Source organism: Clinocottus analis, unplaced genomic scaffold, assembly GCF_023055335.1.
Source record: "Clinocottus analis isolate CAN_PGR_092001 unplaced genomic scaffold, fCliAna1.0.p SCAF_8, whole genome shotgun sequence".
NCBI lineage: Eukaryota > Metazoa > Chordata > Actinopteri > Perciformes > Cottidae > Clinocottus > Clinocottus analis.
The window spans coordinates 5,262,819-5,281,808 of record NW_027176240.1 but is presented as its reverse complement, the minus strand read 5'-3'; the positions used below and the strand labels follow the sequence as shown (position 1 = coordinate 5,281,808).

General features: G+C 44.2%; 2 protein-coding genes across 2 annotated transcripts in view; one reads left to right on the top strand and one right to left on the bottom strand.

Moving 5' to 3' along the window:
* Positions 1-12,384, top strand: part of dync2li1 (dynein, cytoplasmic 2, light intermediate chain 1) — a 53,532-nt gene extending 41,148 nt beyond the window's left edge. The window contains exon 14 of the mRNA XM_068568114.1: positions 12,370-12,384. The gene's annotated coding sequence lies outside the window, so the exon portion shown is untranslated. The remainder of the gene's footprint in view (positions 1-12,369) is intronic.
* lrpprc (leucine-rich pentatricopeptide repeat containing) overlaps positions 1-18,990 on the bottom strand; it is a 50,823-nt gene that overhangs the window by 15,380 nt on the left and 16,453 nt on the right. Inside the window, exons 18-27 of the mRNA XM_068568112.1 lie at positions 18,427-18,504; positions 18,134-18,202; positions 17,686-17,799; positions 17,434-17,564; positions 17,078-17,163; positions 12,545-12,752; positions 8,130-8,254; positions 5,504-5,610; positions 727-795; positions 559-649 (exon numbers count right to left, since the gene is read on the bottom strand). Of these exons, the coding sequence (XP_068424213.1) occupies positions 559-649; positions 727-795; positions 5,504-5,610; positions 8,130-8,254; positions 12,545-12,752; positions 17,078-17,163; positions 17,434-17,564; positions 17,686-17,799; positions 18,134-18,202; positions 18,427-18,504 (1,078 nt within the window). The remainder of the gene's footprint in view (positions 1-558; positions 650-726; positions 796-5,503; positions 5,611-8,129; positions 8,255-12,544; positions 12,753-17,077; positions 17,164-17,433; positions 17,565-17,685; positions 17,800-18,133; positions 18,203-18,426; positions 18,505-18,990) is intronic.

Genomic DNA, 18,990 nt, shown 5'->3' with positions numbered 1-18,990 from the left:
GCAGGAATTAATTGAAAGGTGTGTTCTTGTGTAATTTGTTGTGAACGCCGCGACACGCGGACCCATGCGGTTGTATAGTCAGTCCATATTGCTTATAGCTCATCACTCAGGCACCAGAGACTGATTTCAGACAATGCGCTCCATGCTGAGAGGGCAATCAAAGCACTAATCTGATCAACTGACTGACCCTCAACGATGCTGTAATTGAGGAAACACACTAACTAGGTGCGTGCGTGCGTGTGTGTATGTGTGTGTGCAGGGAAGTCGGGGTAATGGATTGACAATCAGCTTTAACACTCCAATCACGACAGTTATCTGCTCTGCTCTCCACTGCAGCAATCACACCATGTCTTGTCCTCTTACTTCTTACTGATCCCATTCGATGTGTGTGTGTGTGTGTGTCTGTGTGTGTGTGTGTCTGTGTGTGTGTGTGTGCGTGCGCGTCACCCACAGGTGGGAGGTCACGGCAGCAGAGGATGATGGGGGTAAGTGAGAGATTGCAAACCGAGAGGAATAAAAGAACACACACAGACAAATGAAAGAGCGAAAGAGACTTACTGCAGAGCCGAAGGACGTAACTGTACATCTCATCTCTGTCGCACTCAAACAGCTTGGCCGTCATGTCCAACATCTGCTCCAAGGCCTCCATCTATACACACAAAATATAGCATTTGAACTGGAATTGTTGTGAACTTTAGTGTGCGCGCGTTTGTGTGTGCGTGTTACCTGGTTGGAAGAAATGCATTTCTCGGCATACCAGTGCAGGCGTCCAGGCCGTGACCTTAACCCAGGGGTCTATAAAAAGAAAAAAGGGAGAAAAAAAAACAAAAAACGTAAGGAATTCTATGGAAAGACTCCATTGTGGATAAATGACAGTATCAAACACTGCAGCTGCACTGAACATCTCCTGGGTGCTGCTGTATGTGACCTACGTGGGTGTTATGTGGTGTGCCTCTAAGCCCGATAGCAATGTCACCGTGTTCTTAGATCTCAAGCAATTAACTGGTTTTTATGAAAGAAATATATAAGGTCCAAGGTGTGCGTTAAACTGAGCTTGCAGCATTTTAAAGCATCCAATCAATATGAAGGCAGTAAATAAAAAATAAGTCAACATTATTGCATCCGTCGAGTAAATGCCTATTGAAGCATACAAACCCATTCAGCCTAAAAGGATGTTAAATATTGCCATTAGTTGTATTTGAGAATCGATAGATGTACATAGCATTGTGTAAATAAATTAACTGTAAGTGATACATAAAAGCTGCATCCATACACAGAAAACACAATACACAAACATGTGTTTAGGGGAGTCTGATAAATGCATTTGACATCAGAGCCAGCAGAGTACGGCTGCAACCAAAGATTATTAATATTTTAATTTAGTCTGCTCTTTATCTTTTCCGCTATTTAAGAAATCCTTTAGCATATAAAATGTCAGACACTAATGAGAACAGCCAACTAAAGTTCCCTGAGACTAAGAGGACGTCTTCAAATTGCTTGTTTTGTCCAACCAACAGTCCCAAACTAAAAGATAATCAATTTACAAGATCTCACACATCATAGTTTAGATATTATACAGTAGTGTTTTTATCCAAATCATCTTCTCCTCACACTACACATGCATTAACTCACAATCACGTTTCATCATTGTCTACGTTGATTATTTTTTTCATCTTCATTATCGTCGTGAATTAAATAAATTACTTTGTATTTGCACCTCCCGCTTGTCAGGGCTTCAGAGCCAGGTCACGATAACTATTATCTTAAAAGAGGAGCCTCTTCATATACTTTATAAGCTCAAACCAGCAAATATTTGTCTTTTTTTTTTTGCCAGATTATCAACGTCGCCAATTAATCTTCTACACAGACACTGATCCATAAATGACATGTATTTTGAGACTACATGAAAAACAACTGGAGGAAAAAAGGAGGAAAGAAAAACTGACATTGGATGTAAAAAACATACATCAGGTCTGCATAAATGACAGGAATATTGTGGTGTTCAAATATCTTGCCAATCAAAGTCTGAGAGGATATTTATTTTTCGCTGAGCTCACCAGCAAGATAATAGTTTGAAAACAAAATTACATAAAAATCAAACATGAGAAATGTTTCATTTATATGTTTTAAGACTAAAAAGTCCCAACAGTCCTGAATAGTGTTGGACTTTTTGTGAGATTTATAGAATATGTAAGACAACAATGACACGCAGATAGACGGCGTGAAAGATGCCAAATAAGGATCGACATAGATCTGCCGGCTCGTGTCGTTCAGATTTAGTCTGATGTGTGGAGTGACTGGATGATTATTATCATGGAATAACAGTGATCAGGATTTCATCTGTCTCATGGGGCTTTGATACAATCTGAATAAGACTAGGATTGAGAAATCTTGCTCTTCCTCTCTAATCTGAAAAAAAGAAAGAGAGAGAGAGAGAGACGGAGAGAGAGGGGGGCAGTAAAAATCTGCCAGGAAGTTAATCTGAACGGGGATCAACAGCGCTCAATCCCCGCTGGCCTCTTTGATGGGAGCCCATCATACCGTGAGAGGGTGGGCAGAGTCAAGAAAAGACGGGCTTCATCCCTTTCTCTGACCGTCTCTCACTGCTGTCATCCTTTCCTCTCTCAATCCTCTCCTCTCTCAATCCCTCCCTCTTCCTCTAAAGCTCTCCTGCTCCTACTCAGTCTTTCCCCCCTGCCTCTGCATCCCTCCATCCTGCCCAGGCAAAGGCATTATGTTCTTACCCAACCAGCCAAAGGGACAAATTAAAATGTGTTGCACTCACTCTCTCTCTCTCTCAGTCTGTCTAATCTTCTTAGAGACTAAGGCCCGCAGTGCAAGTGCTCCATCTTTCTGCCTCTGATTCCCCTTTACTTCGTAAAGTCTTGCGGGCTCAAAGCAGCCTTCTGCACATCTACTCGCAAACACACACACACACACACAAATATGTTTGGGGTTTTAAATCCGTCAGGACAAATCTCCCTAATCTGGGCAGAAAACAAAATCCTCAAAAATAAGAAGGCACATAATTTACACACGCACGGGTGGATCAAAAGAATACAACCAATAGCACAGACACGCTCGGAAAGAAACAATGGAAAGTCAGGTTGGATTATCGGGATAAACACACACACACACACACACACAGCAGAGTGTGTTACAGTCCATCATTCCGCCTCTTTAAAAGTCTTGTGTGACCTTTAGACGCTTCCTTTCTCATCCTTAGTTACATGTACACAAAAAGAAACAGATAGAGCCGACCTTGTCCCACCTCCACTTAACGAACCCTCTCCATCTCAATTCCTAATGTTCTAATTCCACTAATCACCTGGCCACTTAGACCACACACACACACACGGCTAAAACCCTCTCCCTAACACAAAAAAACACATAATGGCCTACCACTCTTTAGCAATACTACCTAACCTTGACCATCACACACACAGACACACACAAACACACACACACACATGCGCGTGCCGCAATAATAGCCCCGGCCACCTGACAATCCTCTACCTAACCTTGACCATTTAGCACAAAATTGGCCACCTTTCTCGATCATTACATTTAATTAGCTGTGATTAATCAGCTGCCAATTATACCAAACACAGCACAAAGAGAGACACCACTCTGGACGTCTACTTGATGCTCTCTGAGGGAGGAAAAAAAAAGTATTTGTATGTTTGAGTGTCTGTGTAGGCATAGTTGAGTGATAGATATGATTTTATTGTATCATCTCAGTCATACTGTATAATGAGTACAATGAGTGACAGCTCAGACTTTGTGCTAAATATTGATGCACGTGAGACTTTTGCTGATTGTACTCCAAAAGAGAGGAAACCACTAAACAGACAACTCTAAGTCTTATTGACTAACCTACAGTTAGTCCCCAAAACTCAGTTGATTATACTTTAAAAGCTGCAATCAATATTATTACATTAAAGATGGATGACATTTGTAATGCAAAAGAAGATTTTAGGCAAATTTCTGCTTTTTCTTTTGGTTTCCGGCCCCCAACTTTACAGGTTTGGGTCACTCATCAAATTGAGAAATCATGGGTAAACTAAATGTACTTCACCCCGTCAACAAGAAACAGCAGACAGAGAAAGACGTCCACTAGCTGGTGGACATAGTGGAGCACATAAATCTGCTCTCAGTGGGTAAAAAAAAGAAGAAGAAATGGAGTGAATATACTACTGCTGATTGCCGACGCACTCTGTGCCACAACTTTACCCAAGTGATAAGAAACCAATGTTGCCTGCACCAAAGCGGCCAAAAGATGTCGTTTTACAGTAAATGGCTTTCATAACCTCAGAGTTTCTCAAATTCTAGCCACAATCCAGAATCTGAACAAGGCTTATAAGGAAAATGTGTTTTCTGTTATTGAGGGCGGACATGAGACAGGAGTGTGGCCATGACCAACTAAAACCCAACAGATGGGATCGATGCAGCTGAGCTTTTGTCCCTCTAACCCACGTCCCTCACATTGACATCAAGGACAACATGTGCATCTGTGGTCCATTTACAAGGCATCTCCAATCTCACACATCACCGGCATGTAGCCGGCTCTCTGCTATAAGTAGGATAACGGCAATACAATCTCGCAGAGAGCCACAATAACAACATGTCAATAATATTTAAGAGGGTTTGAAAATCCTCAAGAGGGATAAATCCCTCTTTTAGTGCACACCAGGACACGAGAGAAAGCACAGTCCGAGTGAGGGAGTTAAGGTATTTTTTTGTTCTCATCCTGATCAGACAACATAATGGCCTTGTTTCCCTTTCATCGGATGTCAGGCTCATCCTTCTATTCGTTTATTCATCAATCTCTCTGTCCCGCTATCCAGTCCCCGATCGCCTGGCTGGTTTTATCCATGTGAAAATCACTTCTTATCTGCCCATTTGCCCTTCTCTTTTCCTCACACTAATCTACAAGGCTTATAGCGGGACTTAAGATGACAAAGATATAAATATTCATATCTACAATAACAATAATGAGTATGGCTTTTACATAATGCTTGTCCACTGTGGCTCATGACAATCTTGCTGATGTTATCCCGTAAGAGTCAGCGCTTCGAAGATTGAGAATCTAATTTTAGATTCCTATAAAATATTTGAGATCTGTTTTTCGTGTGAGTTTGCGTACTTGAAAACTTGCCCTCCTATCGTTTGTTATTAACCTTGGAAATCATTACTTCAGTTCATTACATGATCATGAACAATGTTCTCTCCCCTAACATCTTTCAAACTAGTCTTGATATCGGACAGACAACTACAAGGTGTAATAAAATAGTTCATTCAGGTAACTTGTTTGTTTTTTTAAAATCGTTTATAATGATTAGTTCCAGGAATAAACAGCATCATAAAACTCAACCCATAGTTCATTTGTGTGTGTGTGTGTGTGTGTGTGTGTGTGTGTGTGTTCGTGTGTGTGTGTTCGTGTGTGTGTGTTCGTGTGTGTGTGTTCGTGTGTGTGTGTTCGTGTTCGTGTTTGTGTGTTTACCTCAATGATCTTACGAGCCTCGCGGTAGCGGCCCGTCTGCAGGAACGCAAAGAACAGATCATACAACATGGTCATCTCTCCTCGCTCCTGACTTATAACGTCCATGGCTGAAGACAAGACAGAAGGAAGACAGACAGACAGAGGAGGGGGGAGGGGGGGGGCGCAGAGCAGAAAAATGGTTGTAAATAAAATGGACTGCGAGGCGAACAAACACACCGCACACTTCATCTTTTCCTCCTGATTCCATTATTTGGCACAATGTCCCAGGCACAAAGCAGCCATATCAAGTCTGCTCTCAAACAAACACACAGGTCCCGAATGAAAGCCTAAGCTCTCGTGGTAAACTTGCTAAAGCGCTCTGCTCAGCGTTACGTGCTATCTCTGTCCAGCAGCTTCAGGACAGGTACCAACACACACACACACGCACGCACACACACGCACACAATGGAGACTCTCAGTTATCCAAATGGACCTGCGTATTCAGCAAAGTAGGGGAAGAGAGAATAATCCTTTGCCCTTTACTTGCCGTCATCTGAAGTCAACGCAAAGAACTTTAATCATTAAGGACTTAATTTACGGTGTAACTCTAATGTCGACATGTTTGTAGACAAGTTTCAGATCAGTTGGACCAAATTTAAGTGGCCTTTTCTGCATGCAAATCCTAATTTGAGGCTTTGGTGGAAAACGGACACGTTTGCTCATCAATAGCATTTTTTCTCCTTATAATCTCATGTTCCTGTTAACCCGCAGTCGCTAATCCGATCCAGACCCCGTTGTATCTGGACCCTGGGCCTATCGCCGATCGCTAATTTTAAATTATAAAATTTTGATGGAACGCTTCTATTTCAACCCGGCCTTACGGTCCAGGAAAAACACCGACCAATTACATGCGTTGTAAATCACGTCACGTGACGCTACATTAATTAAGTATGTGTAGTCCGCGTCGCTGTGAGTGAGATCTAAAAAAAGATGTGAGCGACTGGACGAGAGGTCGAACAGTCGAAATACTACGCGAGTCAGAGAAGTACTTTCACGTGGCGAACTCCAAGAAGAGAAACGTCGACAGCGCGTTGGTTCATTCTTCCAACGGATGGTTTAAAACCAGAATCCCTCATATTTTCACAGACCGTGAGGATCATTAAAAGTGAAGCTCGACTACGAGAGAAAGCACAAACATGCTCACTCAAATCAGAAATGAAGGCACAGAAAATAAACCTGATATTAGAGCATATATTATTTGTATTTAATCCAGTGCAACTGAAAATAGTCTTGAGATGTTATTCAATTCTGTATTTGGTTTGAGTAAAATGTTAAATACATCCAGACGAAAAACAACTTTAATAATTATTGAACTAAATCGTTGCGCAAGTTAGACATTGTGTTGTTCCAGACCTTTGCATGAGGAAATTCTCTCCAACTGGACCTCGTTGAACAAAAAATGAATACCTGCTGTAGACCATGACAGAAACCTCCGGGTTAAACGCGCGTATTGTACGATGACACGTTCTTGTTTCGAAGTAGCTGAGCGGTTGCTATGGTTGCAAAAAAACCTCACAAAAACCTTTCGATAGATTTTTCTGTTGATGCTTGAACCCAAAGCGAGGTCAGACGTGACGAGGCATCATGTTTTTAGAGTGCTGAAGGCCACTCCTCTTATGTAGGTATGCACGTTCGGATGGTTTCAGTACATTTCTGCAATTATTTCCGATGGTCTTTTTTATAAAAAAAAAGGCACTTAACATGTACTCTCAATGCCGTGGGGTCGAGTGTGCCCCGAGGTTTATGTCAAAAGTCTCAAGGTTTATGTCAAAAGCCTCCTGCATTTTATGAGGAAGTGGGAGACGGAATCATTTGTTATTTCAAGATCCAGTTGTGGGGAGTCGGCACTGGTTTATTTGCATCTGTCAGGGTGTGGGGGTCAGAGACAAGGGTGGTAGGGCAGTGTGGATGAGGGAGTGGGTGAAAGGCGAGGAGGTGGAGAGGTGCTCCACTGCATGGTTTCAACCTTTACGCACTCCAGAGGCACTTGCCCCTGCGTCACATTGAACTTGACGCCGCGTTGTTGTTAAACTACAGGGCGACTTATTAAAAACGTGATCGTTGGACGTGCTTCACCGCGGCCCTCGGTCTGAATCGTTCACACACACACACACACACACACACACACGCACACACACGCACACGCACACACACGCACACACACATACCCCGGAGAAGTTTGAAAAAATATATGTCTGTGAGAAGCAGTGAACTGCAACTTGAGACCTGAACATTGAGGCCATTTTGATTAATCCTCTAAAATGTGATTTTTGTGCATTTATATAAAAAACAAATAATGATGGCTCCGGGGCATCCTGGTGGCCTCTGGGATGCTGACCGTGAACCACAACTACCTTTTTTTTTACTACTTTTGTTGCATATCATGCACATAGAAACATAAATCCCCAAAATTTTATGAAATACATTTTTTTGGACAACCGGCAAATTGTTTAAACTGGAAAATGCAAACGCTTGACTTTTTTTGTTTAGTTAAATTACTGAAGTCAATAAGCAAAAATGGTCAATGCATGTTCTTATGATGTCCTTATTGTGATGGATAACAAAAAGACGTGTACAGATGGGTCACCTTTTTGCAGCAGTTCGGTTTCTCCTTTCTCCACCAGACCACATATGATGTCGTGGATGCGAGGCAGGTTGTTGTAGAGCTTTTGACACTCCAGTGCTGCATCTAGAGCGCCGGACAGGTCCTTACTGCGGGCACGTGACATCACCCACACACACACAAACACACACACAAAGAGAGACAGAGAGGGGCGAGGGGGGAGAAAGAGAGCAGAGAGCGAGTTAGGTGTCAGGTCCATCTAGTCAGTTGTGTACGGGATTGTGCCAGTAAAGAATAGAGAGTATCATGGGTTGTTAACCCTGTGACCTCCTATTCAAGCACTATGACCCTCCTAAACAATGAAGGCCTTTGAATTCATGACAGCACAACTGTATGCGATGGTGCCTTTTGACCCCAATACATCATTCTCACAATCGGGCACACCTGTCGGCGAGAGGCTAATGTCTCTCTGGACAGGCTTTTAGAGGGGAAGCAATACAACAGACAAAAGGGCTCAACTGATCTTTAGCCTCTCCGCTCTGCTCCTCTGGCGCCTTGCACCTTCTCTCACTCGTTCTCCTCCTTTGTGCTCTCAAAACCTCTTTAACCTCGTCTCATTTCCATCAGCTCCTGGTCCTCACCCTTCTCCTTCATTCTCCCTTTCCCCTCACCATCTTCCTTTTGAATTCATCCTGTCAGCTCTCACTCCCCATCGGATGACCTCGCCCCCCCCCTCTCCAGCTGAGCAATTTAGCGGAAATATAGCAACAACATTAAAAATCCCCCCCCCCCCCCACCGTACACCAGCTCGCTCCCTTCGTCTCATGTCATCCTTATCTTGCTCAATCTATCCTCCCTCGCTTTGCCCGTCCCTCCCCGAGCGGACGAACAAACAAAAGAGTGCGTCGAGGGAGGATGAGTGCACCTGATGGAGTGATAACAAGAAAAGTAGAGAGACTGAAATAACGAAAGGAAGCAACGAGAAGCTGAGAGACAGGCGAGGGAGAGAGACCACTTCAATCCCCTCTATTGTGACAGCGCTGCCATCAATCTGTTGATTGGGTAATTACCATGTCAATCACACAGAGGTCAAAGCAGATAGGGCACCCATGAGGGAGGTAGGGGGCAAAGTAAGTGAATGAGAAACAGACGGCTGGACAGAGCGTGAGAGATTGAGAGTGAACAGGTATAATTTCTGAAGTGTTTTCTCCTCTAATCAATTAGACAAGTGGATAAGGGAAATATGCCCAAAAAGACCAACAACCCGCAAAAAAAAACAAAAAAAAAACAGGAAATGGTATGACCTTGAGTCCGGCTTCTGTGAGGCAGTAGCAGAAGAGAGGGATGAGGGAGGAGGAATGGAGTGATTAAGGTTGGAAGGTAAAGAGGTCCGCTAATTGAAATGAAGAGGGACAACATTATTCAGCAGCACCAGTCAAGAGGCTATTCAACCGCACAACAGTCTGATTGAACGACACAGAACAGAGACGAAGAGACATTTGAAATTGAGAGAAAGAGTGTGGACATTGAACGAGACAGAGGAGGGTTACACAATTTACCCCCGAAAAACGAGCGAACAATTAAGAAAAATAACTGCAGATAGTTTGTAATTAACGTAATGTGGCGATTACCATAACTGTTGTGGTGCAGAAGGTTTTTTACATTTTTACACATTGTATCCAAGTCATGTTTGTTACCTCCTGCCTGTATGTCCACCTCCTTCTTTGCTTCGTCACGCTCCTCAACACACAGCTACTTAAAACCCCTCCATCCTAATGACATTTAAAAATTAAAAAAAAAACACACACATCCCATCACTCTTTGCAAAAAAAAAAAAAGCCTGGCGTTGCAATTAAACTCATCCGCCTGCCTCCCTTCTCCCCCTCTCTCCGCCCACCAATCCACCCCAAAAAAAAAGAGCTAAGGATGTCGAAAGATGGATAATTTCCCCTAGGTACAATTTAACTGTCACTTTGCGTTGCCATTTACTGCGGCACACAGCCCCGTTAATGTCCTCAACTTTGCATGTCAGCCACTTTCCAGCCAATTAAGCCCTGAAAAAAAAAAAGAGCGCTTTGCTCGGTGGAAACCTGAAGGATTAGACAAGGAAGCTCACTTTGCCTCATCTCATTCCCCCCGTCTCCCGATATTTCCTCCCTCTCCGTCCCCATCTTTTGTTCGGGGGAGATCGACTGTCCTTGCGTGGGTTGAGGACGAGGTGTCTGTGTATCGAAACGCAAATGAGACTGCGATCATGACACCACCAGCCCACATGCGTTTAGGAATGGCACTTTATAACGTTTACGTCAGTACACTCCGGTGTATGCATCCGATGATGCAGTTACAGAAATAAAAACGCACACGGCTGTGTGTGCGTGTGTCTGACGGTCTCAGCGCTTCAAAATGCCAGCTCTTTATTTTGTTGGACGTATTAGCGTTTCATGTCACTTATCACTTCAATAAGGAGTTGGCAATCTGGGCCAGCGTAGTAGCAGGTTAGCCCACACGACACAGAGCGGACAGGCTTGAAGGCTAACAGGGCGGCGCGTATGATGGGCTGTCAAGGGCTAATCTGCCGGAGAAGTGTTCATTAAGTCATTAGCACTGACGCAGCAATGAGACGGGTGCAGGCGGGGAGTGACGTCTGCTTTGTCCTCTTTTTTATCGCTTCCCTCTGTCCCTCCTCCTCCCAACTGTCTGTTTGTCCCCTGACTGACGGAATGAAGAGGTGGAGATGAACAGATGAAAATAAAAAAGATTTTTTTTAAAAAAAGGGGAGAAGAGAGCGGGGAGATAGATTCAACTGGAGCGCAAAAGTCAAGCGTGATGGTACTCAAATCTGCCACAAAGCTTGGCTGACTCACTGCTGGAACTACATGTTAAATCCCCTTTACATTCCTTAACACTTCAAACCTTTTTTTAATTTTTTTTTAGAAAAGACCACCTTATGAAATGTTTATTAAAACTAAAAGTATTAAAGCCTCTTTCTTGTCATTGATGGCAATGAAAAAAGGGAAAATTCAGTTTTAATTGCTGACAGAAAGCTTAATTTAGGAACTTGTTATCAACCCGACCTATTTCAAGGCTATTCAGTGCCTGTAAGCGATGTTATAGAGCAAAAACAAGCCACTCTGTCATTATCTCACTGCTACAGGAAGGAATCTGCTCAAATCAAAATTGGTAAAGAAAGAGTAAGTGAGTGAAAATATGTTGCTGCTGTTTATTGTTTGAAGAAGCTACACTTTCCAAACAACAACATACCGTATGCTCTGGTTCCTTTAATTTGTTGACTATCTCCGAGCCTCGACAACCAGCCAGCGTATCAGCGGTTAGCTTGTTCATTAGTGTGTGTTCACCGCACTATCATTTGGAGGAAGTACAACTGGCACTTGATTTGTGAACAGGGCTGCGGTAAGCTGTCGTGTGTGTGCGTGTGCGTGTTTGTATTTGTGTATTTGGCGGCTGTTGATGACCCAGGAGTAAATTAGCCTGCTAATCTCACAGAGGCAGTGATTAACAAGTGAACCTGGAAACTCTTGTTGGTGCCAGAGACCAGACTCACAGCAAAACAAACAGTGGCAGGGGAGAATGTGTGTGTGTGTGTGTGTGTGTGTGTGTGTGTGTGTGTGTGTGTGTGTGTGTGTGTGTGTGAGAGAGAGAGAGTGTTTGAGCATGTGTGTGCGTGTGCTTCAAAAGGTCTCTACCTCCACCGCAGCATGCACACTAGAGGTAAACAGTGTGTTTGAAAGCATGTGTGTGGTGGAGGGCCCCTAACGGTGCACTGCGTGGCTGTGGTAAATCCAGCAATTAGTGCTCTGTACATAATTAACATGCTAATGAGTTGATCTACTTAAAAGCTGCTCTGACAAATAGAACACACACATCCTGAATAGAGTTGAGGGGTGGGGCAATACCAGTGACCCCACAGCCAGTGTTGGGCAACGTTCATTTGCATATTTGCTTTATGGGAAGGAGCATTGATGGCCATCTCTCGACCCCTCCACCCCTCCCCTCCCCTCACACACACTTACACCTTGGAGTAGAGCAGTGGGTGTTTCAGTAGATCAAGGGTGGGGGCTCATGGGAGAGATTGCAGCTGGCGAATCCTCTAACAAACAAAATCTGTCTCTAACACCGCACTAGCGCGCGGACACACACACAAACACGCAAATGAGCAATTTCCACATCCTCTCTCTGTCTGAATCGCTGACCCAGAATGTAACCCCAGCTATGATCATAGGGAGGGATGAGTGACTCATTGAGACACACATACATACACACACACCTGGCAACTGGATTTTGGCAGGCAGAAATCCGAAAACAAAAGTGAGCCGGTTGTGGATAGTAAGTGGAGAACTTTCAGCCAGAAAATTTACCGTAACATAAAGTACAATTTTGTTTTTCTAATCTACGAGGGCAACGCATTCAGTTGGTTTCACCTGTCCAGGTAGGCGGTAATCAGGGGCGAGCAGAGATTGGCGGTGGGCTTGGACAGTCCGAGGGTGAAGATGGTGTTCTGCAGACGACGGATGGTGGGGATGCCGCCCTTGGCCGCCACGCTGTTGAGCGCGTGAAAGAGCATGGCGACGTGCGAGTCATTCAACACCACGTCCTTCTCTTTCATCTCCTTCAAGATGTCCACAGCCTCTGTGAAGGGATGGAAATGGAGATAAAGAGAGACATCGTTAACGTGAAGACAGGTAGCAACTCGCCATGTTTGATGCTTTGATTAAACTCGAAAGATGGAGGTGATGGTGAAACAGAAGACGGAGGAAGAGTACGAAGAAGAACAAGGCGAGGAGGAAGGGAGAACATGCAGCAAGATGAAGGAACAGAAAGCGAGAGATGGACGTAGCTTGGCTGGGAGAATAGTAGGGTGTGTGAATATGATAAAAGGCCCCTTTAGCTAATTCCATGTGGGGAAAACAAACCCATATTAAAACAGCATTTTGCGCCCAGCGGGGATGCAAATCCAACCCCGTATAATGCCAACTCTGCGCTAATTGCTGCTTGCGGTTTTCTAAACGAGACTACAATTACCGGACCCCTACAATGGAGGCCAGCTTTTTGCCGTGGCCATGTGGAAAGCACTTGGGGGGCTAAATTATAGGTATGTGGCGACAAGGGCCCGCTGTGGCCCCAGAGAGACCTCGATAAGCGGGCTGAGGGGTGGATCAGTTTGGTCAAGTCCAGCCGGTAATAGAGGGCTTTTTACCGGGCCACGCGCCCATCTGGCAAACACTAGGGGCTAAATGGTGAGAAGGCAGCGTGTGAGCGTGTGTGTGTGTGTGTGTGTAGATGTGGCGTATCAGCATAAGGTAATTAAGATGCGTTTACTGTCTATTTAGACAGCTGCTAATGGACTGACAGCGATACAGCCGCTCTCCACCACAGATACTAATCCATACAGCATGGCCAAGATGGACAGATGCAAAGAAACATCATATATTTGATTAAATGTGTATTAAGCCAGTCTTCCAACTGCAATATGTTAACTAATCTGAACGAAATATGGGTCTAATGATACTAACACCTTCATAGCTAGTAATATAACAAAACCCCTCAAGCAGGATTGTCACTCTATGGGAACACACACACACACACACACACACACACACACACACTTGTGGGCTGAAGGACGGGGCCACTGGTGAGTGCTTTGGCATCCTAATTTCAGTCTGTCTCTCCATCTCTCTGTGCCAGTTGTTGTGGCGATGGGAACCAAAAGCCGTCACATATTTAATGGGACAGGGGAAAATAGAGGGAGGACAGGTGGAACGGAGGTCAGTGGCAAATGGAGGAGACGCTGCTAAATAGGGGGGCGTTAAAGGCAGGACAATGGGCCTCATTCACTGATATGTGCGTAGAGATGTTCTTACATTGCACACATAATAGGTGCCTGTTAATATGCGCAAAATTACCATTGGATTCATGACACATGCAGAACCGGCCAATTTTGTTCTTCCCATCTCATGTTAGTAAAACAGACTCATTCTTGAGTCCATTACTTGCAACAGAGAGTCGACATGTTTCTATGAGAGGAAGAAAGGTTTGCTTCAAGGTTTGTCATAGAGGAAGAGGTGAAGTTGTTGTAAAAGAGAAAAGCGTAGCCCTGAAAGCAAAAAACCTTGACTGAAGATATTGCGCCAACAGTGGTAAAAGAAGGGAAATGCACACTTTCTGTAATAACTAAGTTGTTCAATGTTGTGTCCTATGGATGTGAAATATGGACGTGGCTCAGGTAAATAACGGAAAAGGAGGGACAAAGATGGAGGACCACCTGATCTCGGTGGTGTGGGGGGTGGGGGCGGAGGGGGATAAAAGACAGAAGAAGAAGCCAGAAGACAGATAGAAGTTATATTCAATTGGCTTCTTTTTTTGCTGCTTTGTGTCTTTTTGTAGTCGTACGGACCTCTATGTGGTTGTCTATTTTTAGTCATTTTCTGTCCCTTTGTAGTCTTTTTGTCTCACTTGCTGATGTTCCTTTGACCTTAGTTAAAACCTCTTTGCAGGGCCACAAAATATTCTCTACGCAGGAGGAAAAAAAGCCTGTTCCTGGAGTCAGAAGAGTGCGAGTATGTGAATGGAAAACATAATGTAATGCCTGTCACCAAAGCTCTTATTCAGGTGCCATAACAGACCGTTTGCAATATAATTGAGGTCCACTTATATATCAGCCAATAGTGTAAACCGAGATGAGAGTAACAAACTAAAGTGGATAACAAAAGTATGGCTAGAAATTCAAACAAAAGCACAGACAACTTTTTAAAAAAAATACTAAAATGCAATAGAAATCAATCAGATCAGGAGCTGACGTCCACATTAAACAATGGCCCTATAATTAACTGACCTGCTGTGAAACCTGTAATGTGCATCACTTCATATGAAACTTATTCTCACTCAGTCTCTCTCCATGTCTCTCTCCATGTCTCCTTCCCTCCCTCCCTCCATCCTCTCTCCATCACTCTCTGACAGACCCGCTAATCACTGAGACCAATGGCTTGGAGTTGATCTGCCCAAATGGAGCTACACTAGCTAACATCCCTCCATCCTACATCCAAACCCCCATCTCTCCCTTTATCCGTCCGTTTAGCCAGTATGCATATCCATCAGCTCAGCCAAGCATCCTGGCCAGCAAAGCGAGCCAGACCCCCCACACACACACGCGCACACACAGACATCAAGAGATGGGGAGGCAGACAGGGCAGGTAAACAAACATCACACAGCCCAGTGGTTCATCTAATGTTGCATGACTTGACTGCTAGTGACACACACCACTAAAAAACGAGTCCAGGGCCAACTTCAGCCAGTACAAGTTGTGTTTACCAAAGTGGGAAAATGGACAGATGGAGGCAGAGGGGCAAGGGCAGGTCAAAGGGACGCTTATTGAAAGAGGAGAGGTGTATTTAAAAAAAAAAAAATGGTAGCAGGAGTTAAAGGGGTGTTCAGAGCCGTGTTCATATGTATGGCAGGTTCAACAGGATGCACTCATTCTGGTAAGAGATACGCAAAAGTAGAAAATAGAGAATATTTAAAGCCATAGCCAGTTCAAACAAGAACCACCGCCTCACTTATCTATGCCTCCGCCAACATGTCACCTTGAGAAGAAAGTTCAATATATTTGGGGGAAATTAATGGAGAACAGTGTTGCTATTGTTTCTGCAACCTAATAAAAACAACAGAAACACGGAGATGGACGGTTAGACGGATGGATGCACGGACAGATGTGAAGATGAAAATGATAGAGATCAGGAGGGAGCAGCGGGAGTTCAAGAGACGGTGGAAGGAAGGCGGCATAAGGACAAAGTCAGAAATGTGAAGTGAGGTAAAAATAAAAGTTGCCTGGCGAGGTGGGATGGGAGGCTTTGCACCAAGGGCAAAAACAACAAAGCCATTAGAGCTTAGAGGGTGAGAACTAACGCAAGATGCCAGGAGACATGATCTTCAGCCGGGCCTGGTGTGTGCTAGGAGCCAGGCGGACCAGCGTCTGGGCGGGGACAGGCTAACATCAAGGTTAGCCATGTGTACTAATGTGGCTGACAAGCGTCCCCTCCATATGCACACTCTGGCTAATGGCAAATGCGTTAGCGCTGCCTATACACACCCCAACACACACACACACACACACACCAACCGCCGTGCTCACCAAATGCCTTTTGCTTGAATTCACATGCAAATGTGTGTGTGTGAGTGTGTGTGTGTGTGTGTGTGTGTGTGTGTGAGTGTGTGTGTGAGATGCTCAAGCACTTCGACGGACATGATCTGCCATTAGCATCAAGGCGGATTTCAATAATTCGGGAAAAAAATACACACAGTCCTGTAATTTTCCCCCTCTCTCATTTCTCACTGATGCGGACGTTTGTGCGAGGGGGGGTGGATGAGAGAATGAAACGCTTCGAGACAGAGTGAGGGAGAGAGGGCCAGATAGAGAGACAGAGACGAAGACGGAGAGAGGGGCGGGGAGGAGCGACGAGGACAGACAAGGGAAACATTTTGCCTGTCATTGTGTGCAAAAAGCAAGCGGCCAAACTGATGGTAATTGGGTCTTCGATGGGCTGGAGGAAACCCACCGTAGCATTCTGAAAATGGCCGGCTAATGTGGTTTGAGGGAGGGAGAAAGACGGATCGTGACAGAGTTGGTGACACACACACCTCTGTGAGCCTTTTGGGGCTTCAAGCGTGTAATAATGACGGTAAAGTAGAAAAAATAATAATAATAATAATAATAATAATAATAATAATAATAATAATGGATAAGAAAGATAAGTCCATCAACACGACGTTGAGAACTTTTTTGGTAATTGATCCATTGTTTTGAATCCTTCAAGAAAAAATGCTTTTGTTTTTGGATAAAACAAGCGGTTTGGAGACGTTTTTTAATAATTAACTGACACTTTGAGGTTTAATTAGTCACGCAGCCTCCAAACTGATCAATAACAAAATTAGTTGCAGCCCCAGTAGCAGAACTTACCCTCCACTTTGCCATTATTTGAGAGGGTCTTGACCAGTGCGATGTATTTGCTGGGATCCAGCGCAACCAACGAGTCCTTGCGGCTCCTAAAGAAAGAGACGAAGAGGAGGAGAGACTAGATTAACGTATTCCACTCGAAGTAACGCAACTCTAATCTATTGTACGCTCTCCTGTTGGACTTCAGTCTGATGATAGAAACAAAAGAGGAAGGGAAGAGCTTCCTCTGTTTTAGCAAGTCAACAGAGCGGCTGGACGCTGCATTAATGTCTCCCCTAATACCACTCAAGTTAAAACTTTAATGGCCTACTACTGGTCGCAGCGCTACCTCGTGTGTGTGCATGTTCTGCTTCACTCACATTTCCCTCTTCAGGTTGAGCGCCTCCTCCGCGTTGTCGTTGCGGCAGCACAGGTTGATGAGGGTGGCGTAGCCGGCGCTTGTCATCTCCGCCTCGTGCTCCTGCTTCAGCTCAAGGGCGCGCTGTAGGTTCTGATCAGACAACAGAAATCTCAGGGGAAAAAAAAAATGTGGTCCAAACTCGCAAGATAGAGCAGCTCTTTCAAGTAAGAGAAGCGGTTTCGTGAGACTGAGACGTCCAAACAAATCCTACCTCTTCAGCACAGAGCACCTGGATGGCTTGTTTGAGGACAGCGTGTAAAGGTTTGTCCTCTGCTTTCAGTTCGGCCAGTCTCTTTTCAAGTTCCAACCTATTACCCTCCATTCCCTGATGGAGACAGAGGGGAGTTAAACACATGTACGTGGCCAAAACATACATGCAGGACCTTGTGTGTATGTGGGCTTCCACCAATAGACACAACAGAGTTCTGCTTTAGGTTTATACTACCCACATTAAATATATACTCTTACAAAAATTGCACACATTAGAAGGGAAATCACGTGACAAACTGTGTGGCTCTATTCGTTCCTCTTTTTCAAATGATATTAAAACGTGAAGCCAAGTTCAAGCAGTACAAATTTCCCAAAAGATAAACGTACATACACATACAAAATTAAATATGTTGCATTTCTGACACACATTTCCACAGCGTCCTACTTACAGTCATACGGACGAAAGCTGGAGAGCCGTTGTTTGCTCGGTCTTTGGGATCCACTAAAGCAACCACATTCTGAAACACACACGTGCACACTCAGTTAACAACTGACACCTACATTAAGACAACTGTCCAGCAAAACATATTAATACAGAATTAGTAGTACAAATACACCATCATATTTGGCTGTCGAGTTTGTCATCCCTGCCAAGTGGCTCAACAATCCTAAAGTTCTGATAAAAGTAAGTATTGCTGCATCTGGACATTGTGATATACACATCTCAGATCAGGATCTGTACCTTGATGAGCTGCTGGGCGTTGTAGGACTCCAGACGGTTCCTGATGCCTCTGTAGATGTTTACCGGTATGGTTATGTTCTGAAGAGAACGAGGCGGGAGAAAAATCGGCATCATTAAACCATTGATCCACTCACAGCAACATTAAATAGGAGATAAATGCGTTACCTTTGTTGTGTTTGTATGAGGTTGCGACACAATTCTACCCAACTTTAATGCTTTTGTTTAAAAGCTGTTACAAACTTTGTGTTTGACTTTGTGGAGAAACGACAGCTGAAAATAAAGCTGCTTTTGGAAATACTGACTTTTAATCTGAAGACATAATTTTATGTGAGGACATGTGCAGGTCAGCATTAGCCCCGCCATCTGAAATGTTCACTGCATTGTTTCTTTTACAACTTGACCTTTCAGTGGATCCACATTGGACCAGGAAACTCCAACAGCCAGTTTAGACGTGACCTTTAGCCAAAAGTGTAAAACATGATTTACTCTGCCACAACACGTCTGGTTGTCTTAACTCTGTGTGTGTGTGTGTGTGTGTGTGTGTGTGTGTGTGTGTGTGTGTGT